This window comes from Haplochromis burtoni, unplaced genomic scaffold (assembly GCF_018398535.1).
Source record: "Haplochromis burtoni strain Fernald_Lab_line unplaced genomic scaffold, NCSU_Asbu1 Contig_17, whole genome shotgun sequence".
Lineage (NCBI taxonomy): Eukaryota > Metazoa > Chordata > Actinopteri > Cichliformes > Cichlidae > Haplochromis > Haplochromis burtoni.
The window spans coordinates 2,150,308-2,156,736 of NW_024582378.1; the positions used below are offsets into that span (position 1 = coordinate 2,150,308).

The 6,429-nt window shown below is 39.6% G+C and overlaps 1 protein-coding gene across 5 annotated transcripts in view; it reads left to right on the plus strand.

The window, feature by feature from the left end:
- The window catches only part of LOC102288823 (glycerophosphodiester phosphodiesterase domain-containing protein 5), a 25,172-nt gene that overhangs the window by 11,834 nt on the left and 6,909 nt on the right, over nt 1-6,429 (plus strand). For 4 of the 5 annotated variants that reach the window (XM_042218299.1, XM_042218302.1, XM_042218300.1 and 1 more), the window contains 6 exons: nt 209-395; nt 2,188-2,291; nt 2,471-2,564; nt 4,406-4,465; nt 5,669-5,767; nt 5,878-5,971. In XM_042218299.1, the coding sequence (XP_042074233.1) occupies nt 240-395; nt 2,188-2,291; nt 2,471-2,564; nt 4,406-4,465; nt 5,669-5,767; nt 5,878-5,971 (607 nt within the window). In that variant the 5' untranslated portion in view covers nt 209-239. Of the gene's footprint in view, nt 1-6; nt 396-2,187; nt 2,292-2,470; nt 2,565-4,405; nt 4,466-5,668; nt 5,768-5,877; nt 5,972-6,429 lie in introns of those variants that run through there. The other variant, XM_005916047.3, reaches the window with a different exon arrangement.

The window sequence follows — 6,429 nt, forward strand, 5'->3', positions numbered from 1 at the left end:
TTAGCTTGCACACATTGTATGCCACAATACACCCTAAAAGTGATGCTTTAGTAGCTATTGGACAGTTTCAATGCAAACTTAAGACCCTTTTGGCCTCTGTTTTATACCTGTTTTACTTGATTTGCCTCTTTTCTGATGTTTTAGCTTAGATTTGAATTTGTCTAGTTGTCTTAGTCGATTTTTCTTATTTCTGTGTGCGTTGGAGCAGGATGGAGGCTGTGGCAGTGTGTGTATGAGCCATGGCGTCTACATTGTCGCAGTGGTTTCGTAGCCTTCGTGTGAAGTTGCTGCAACGTTATGAGCACCAGCCTTTCGTGTCATGTTTGGCTGGTTTGTACGGCTGCCAGTGGAAACACTACAAGAGGAGTCAGCCTGAGGGCTGCTGCTGCAACAAGGTCAGGAAGCAGCAACACAAGAGCCACTTCTGCTCCAGCCAAAGTCATCTGTTTATTATCATTGGAATTAATGAATCATACTCTGGTTAAGTTTACAGGAGTTTCAGTGGTTTTTTTTGGGTTTTTTATTTTAAGTTCTAGCGTTCCTACCAAAATTAAAGTCCAGGGAAACTGAATGTTTTGGAATTTATTTTTTAAAGATTCAATATAAGAAATCAGCACAGAACTCTAGGCCCTATACGTAAGCCGTCTCTGTGGCCCCCTTTCCTTTCTTGACTCATACAGTGCTCTGAAAAAGCATGTACCTCCTTCCTGTTCTCTTATTTTTTGTTTTGCATGTTTGCACCCTTACATGTTTCAGATCATCAAATTTTAATATTAGACAAAGATAACCAGAGTAAATAGAAAATTCAGATTTAGGGAAAAAAGCTATTTTAATCCACAAAGGCTCAAATACATACATACACTCACATTTGAGTAATGTGGTCCTGAAGGTTCAACAGTGTCCTTTAACTTCATGAGGCCAAGCCCTATTAACTTCTAATTGGTGATCATGATTGACTACAGTTGGTAGTTGTGAGCATAAAAGGGATTTGTTTGACAGCACTCAATGGATTGATGAATACTCAAAATAATAGGGAGCTGCAAGAAAATATGAGATCTGGAAGAAGATCCAAACTGTGATCTTCAAATGTGAGTAAACTGGTTAGGATGTTCAGGAACCACCAGGGCTCATCCCTGTCATGGGCTTTTGAACCTGAGAATACTGTAGCAAGTGTCAAGCATGGTGGCGGTAGCATCATGCTTGGGGACTGTGCAGTGGTTGGAATAGTGAACCTCCAAATTCTTCACTTTCACTTCAAATCAACAACCAACAGGACATTGATCCCAAACGCACAACAAAACTATTTTTGGAAGGGATAAAGCCGGATGGAACAGCCTTCCCAGAGACCCGACCTCAACCCTTTTGAAATTTTGTGGACTATGTCTAAAAGCCAGGTCTGTGCAACAAATTCAAATGAACTCAAAAGAGTTGTCAAATATTTACCCAAAATTGTGCCAGAAACTTGTTGATGGATATCAAAAGGATCTAGTCGAGGTACAACTTGCTAATGGACATTTAACCAAATATTAGTAGGAGTCTATGTGTATGTTTGAGCTGGTATATATACTTTTGACTCTGTGGATTAGAGGAACACACTCAAAAATTGAAACCCGTGCACCCAATTCTTTTTCTAAAACCATCTAAAGTTGAGATGCTGTGTTTGGAAAGAGAGAGGAGTAAAAGCACTCAAAATATGATGGAAAAAAATGCTGAATAGTTAAATTTAGAGACACATGTGGTCAGCAACATGAATTTTATCATCAAACCAAACAGCAAATAGGAAAAAAAACACTAATAAATCGTTGTGGGAGAATATAAGTCAGCTACAGTTGGAGGAAGATGAAACAAATCAATAAAAGGAAATGAGGTAAGGGTGACGTGTCAGTATGTTGATTCTTTGTTTTGTTTTCTGCAGTTATTGACTTCAGTATTTGCATTTCTACAACTGTAAAAGTCACCAAATGAGAAATAATTTTCAGACATTACAGTTAAACAACTTCATTTCGCTTTTTTATTGTGCTGATGCTGAACAGAGCTGTCTGTTGGAGCTCCTCTGTCTCTGTAAAACTCAGAGGAAGTCTTAAAATGCTACGGAAACAGAGCAGTAAACAGTGCGGGGGGGCTGGATTTAACTCGGGGAATAACAAAAACAAATTTCTCTCATTGTTTTGTCTCCTCTGTCATCAGTTGGAGGGTGCCAGCTTTGCTGTGCTTGTGGCGGCTTTCTGCTTGACGCTGCTGTTCCTCTACTTCTGGGGACAAGCCAAGAATGACTACAATGACTTTGACTGGTGGGTGGAGCGACTCCTGCACTTATAGTACTGTCGTAGGTAAACATAGAGCTGTTCACATTAATCTGCTACAGGAATCATTGGTGCTAAATTTACGTTCATATGTCTTTGTTGACTAAACATGTATCAAACGTTTTTCTGTCTTCATGTCTGTTGTGCTTCCTCTCATTTGGCTGAAGGTTTAACTTCGGGAACCTGGGCTTCTGGTTCCCGTGGTCTGTGGTGCTGCTGGCTGTCGCTGTGGTCTTCTTCACCTACGTCACAGTGCTTGTGGTGAGACACAAACGCTGCATTGGCTTTTCATCTCTCATCTCGATTTCTTCTACTTGTCTTTTTAGCTGACTGGATAATTTATCCAAGTGGTGTCAACTTTTTACTGTTGCTTTTTTTTTGTCTTATTTTGTAGTGTTTTTGGAAAGTTTTTTTTTAGAAAAAAAGTCTTATTTTTTTTTAACCACAGATTGTTCATTTAAGTTCTCTTTTATATTTTATTGATACAACAGCATTAAAATAGGAACCTCAATCGCTTTTAGTAATTTCCTTTCAAACACAAATTTGAAGCAACTGATTGATTGTTTAAAACCCGAAAAATAAAAGCAAACACTTAAATATTGTATATATTTAATCCACCATCACTGAAATTATCTTGTAACTTGTAACTGCAAATTGTTCGCTCCAGCAGCCGCCCAGATTTGAAACATTCGCATTCTGTTCACTTCCTCATCCTCAGGCCCTGCACCGACTATACAGGGAGAGAGAATAATTAGCACTCTGGGTGTACCACTCACCCCAGCTGATGCCATGCCCTTAACCATCCTACCCTATCTCTCTCCCACAAATCATACCCTCCCCCCACCATTCATGGGAAATCGATTGATCTGCAGCCCCGCAGCAGTTTTATGCTGGTGTTTTCACTCATTTCTGTGCTACTTTGACATTTTGACACCTTTGCTTTGCTGCAGAGTTATGCAAGAGATCAATTTATTATTGCTCTCATAAATATGCAGGAAAAGCTGGGAGGCTGTTAGTCATTAAGAGTGGAAACATGGGAACCAGTAAGCCTGCCTTTGTTCGTAGTACAAAAATACACCTATCAACATTTCTGCACGCTTCTGAGCTCACTAATCACTCCTGTTTGGGATTTGAATATTTTCCCAGTACTTTGAATTCTCCAGGTAGACCAGCTTCCTCCTGCAGTCCAAAGGCACGCTCATGAAATCAGTCATAAATCGGCCACAGGCCAGTGAAACTGTGGTAATCAGTCTTTCCGTGAGGTAGTCTAGTTATGTCATGCAACTTGCCTTTCTTTTTTCTTACCCAACAATCAGTTCCATGGTTTTGCCGGAGACCTCCTCCTGTTAGCAGGGAGCTCCTCCCCACTGTAACCATAAAGGGCTTCTGCAGGGTCTTTATCATACAACATAAAGCTGCTCGAGACAGCTGCTGTGAAGTGGTAGATTAGAAAGCAAGTGCGTAAATGGTTCCAACATATAACTCCAAACTGATGTAACACTTTCTTCATCTGCAGATGAAATACGTGTTAGTTTCAAAATTTAAGTGGGTGTTTGTAAATTTAAAAGAAACAAGATTCACTGTTTGTGTGTTTACTAAATCGACGAGCTCATGAGAACCTGGCCAGATCATAAGTGTGAAAGCAGTTTTACAAAGGCAATGAGAGGTCAGGTTTTTATATAAACTCTGCTCTGGCTGCTTTAAACTTTGCCAAGCGCCGCCCTTATGCATTCATGTGACGTTCCTGTGTGCAAGAGGAGTTTTATGTGCTCATCTTTTAACCCATAACCATACCCACTATGCTATGTTGTTATCTTATGTCCTTTCCTGTTTCGTGTGCTACAGGAACGTTACAGTTAATGATAAAAATAGTGCAGAACCCGAACACAAAGAGCACAAAACAGGCTTGTCTGAGCACAAAAGTCAGTTTTATTATGGGAGTTTGAAAGCCAGTACAGAAATGCAAGCCCTTTGGTGAATGCATTTATTAACTATATCTCACATAGACTTTGAACTATTCCTCAGACTAGCTCAGACTTTGCCCAGAAAGTCTCATCATCTCTTCCCAAGTTTATTTTGTCTGTACTTTTCTGTCTCTGCAGCTGCTGGCTGTGTGCTTGCTGTCAGAGGGCCAGAAGCTTTATTTACACTGGAGCCACAAGGTAACTCAGTGATGTGTCTCATAGTTTTTATGGAATGTCGGGTCAATGCAGTGTCACTGGAACTGGTCAGCAGCTTTTTCATAGATTTTTGTTTGCAGACTTCAAATTCAATTCTGAGCTCAGACATGAATTTCTGCACAGTAATTATGGTGGATAATTACTGTCAGTCTTAAAGGGACTTTTCTTTATTTTCTCTGTTAATTTTACTAAAGTGGTCATGAGCAATAGTTCTTTCAAAATTCTTCTTTGAACGCTGGCTGACCTGACATTTTCACAGGGATTTCATTTTTTTTTTTTTTAACATGGACCTATGAATCATTCAAGCACAGTAAAATCACCTAACATATGGGGATGATCTAGTATCTACACATAAAAGAACCGATTTTAAATTATATCTTTTAGCACTTTGTTACTAGCAGTCTGTGGCAAAAGCATATTATTTGTGTCCCCATTACTTTACCTGGATCTATGAAAAATTCCAAAGATAAAATAGTTTCCGTGTCTGAAAGTCGTTTCCTTAAGAAGTAGGAAAAAGAGAGAGAGAAATCTGGACCTTCGGTTGATTCATTGACTGCTCATTGAAGTCTCATCAGAAAAAGTCTCAGTGGAAAGATGGCCGTAACGAAGCCGTTCTTAAGGAAGGTTAAAAAGGCTGAGATATGCCACATTACACAAGAGCTGGACTGAAAATTAGTGGCAACAGGTCTGATGGAGATACATTTTTGCTTCAAATCGTCAGTAAGTACAGAGGAGGTCAGGATAGAGAGACAACAGCGAGTGTCTTCAGCTATATTTAAAACACAGTGGATGCTCGGTCATGGTTTAGGCTGCATTTGACCATAGTGGTGTTTGGGACCTTTTCAAAACCAGTGGAAAACACCATCAGATTCTAATCCACCATGAAAAACCATCTGAAAAAACACACTGCTAGTGCAGTAAAAACATACTTGGATAGAAAAACACACAGTGGAAAACTATACTATCCATGTTTGTTATTCTCCTTATATTCACCCAGACATCATCCTTAAAATTGACCTGCTAATTCTTTTCTCTGAGCTTATTAGGATGTTTTATTCACTGGATGCTAAAGAAAAAAAAAATCACCAGAATGAATCAATTCTAGTCAGTGTTGCCAAATGAAGATGTTTTCTATCCATATGAAACATTTTTCATGTTTCTACACGTTGACACTGTTTTTTGCAGATCGGGATCCTGGTGAGCCTGACGGTCTCCATCATCGCCATGGCCGTCTTGTCCAACCTGTGGAGTAAAGAATGGAGGACGCTGCTGCTGTCCTTCCAGGTGACGCTCTTCTTCTCCTCCTTAACGTAACTTTTTCTGTGTGTCTATGATTTCCACTTCTCGTGTTAGATTTAACTAGATTTTTTTTTTCCCCTCTTGTTCATGACCAGGTAACAGCACCTTTCTTACATGTGGGCGGAGTCTTACTGATGACATCACTGGCTTGGCCTGTTGCTTTGCATTTCTTTCGCATGAAAAGCACGGGTGAGTCTCAGACGTGCTTTTAAAATGTTTGTTTTTATTCTGATATATGAAAAGATGATAAACATAAAAACTCATATTTAAAGTAAATTGAAAAATAAGTTTTCAAGAAACACAAGAAAAGCACAATATGGGCAAAATACACTCAACAGACACTTTCTTAGGTACAACTGATCAACTAACCAATTACATTAGAGCAACTCAGTGCATTTAGGCATGTAAAGGTGCTTAAACTGAGCATCAGAAAGGGGATTTAAGGGACTTTGAGTATTTCAGGAACTGATGGTCTTACTGGGCTTTTCCAACTCATCCAAACGACCTCACAACACTTTCTTCTCACCTATACATCCACGAACTGTGAAGCAGGTTAGAAAAATACTGAGGGGAAAAACACACACACACACACACACACACACACACACACACACACACACACACACACACACACACACACACACACA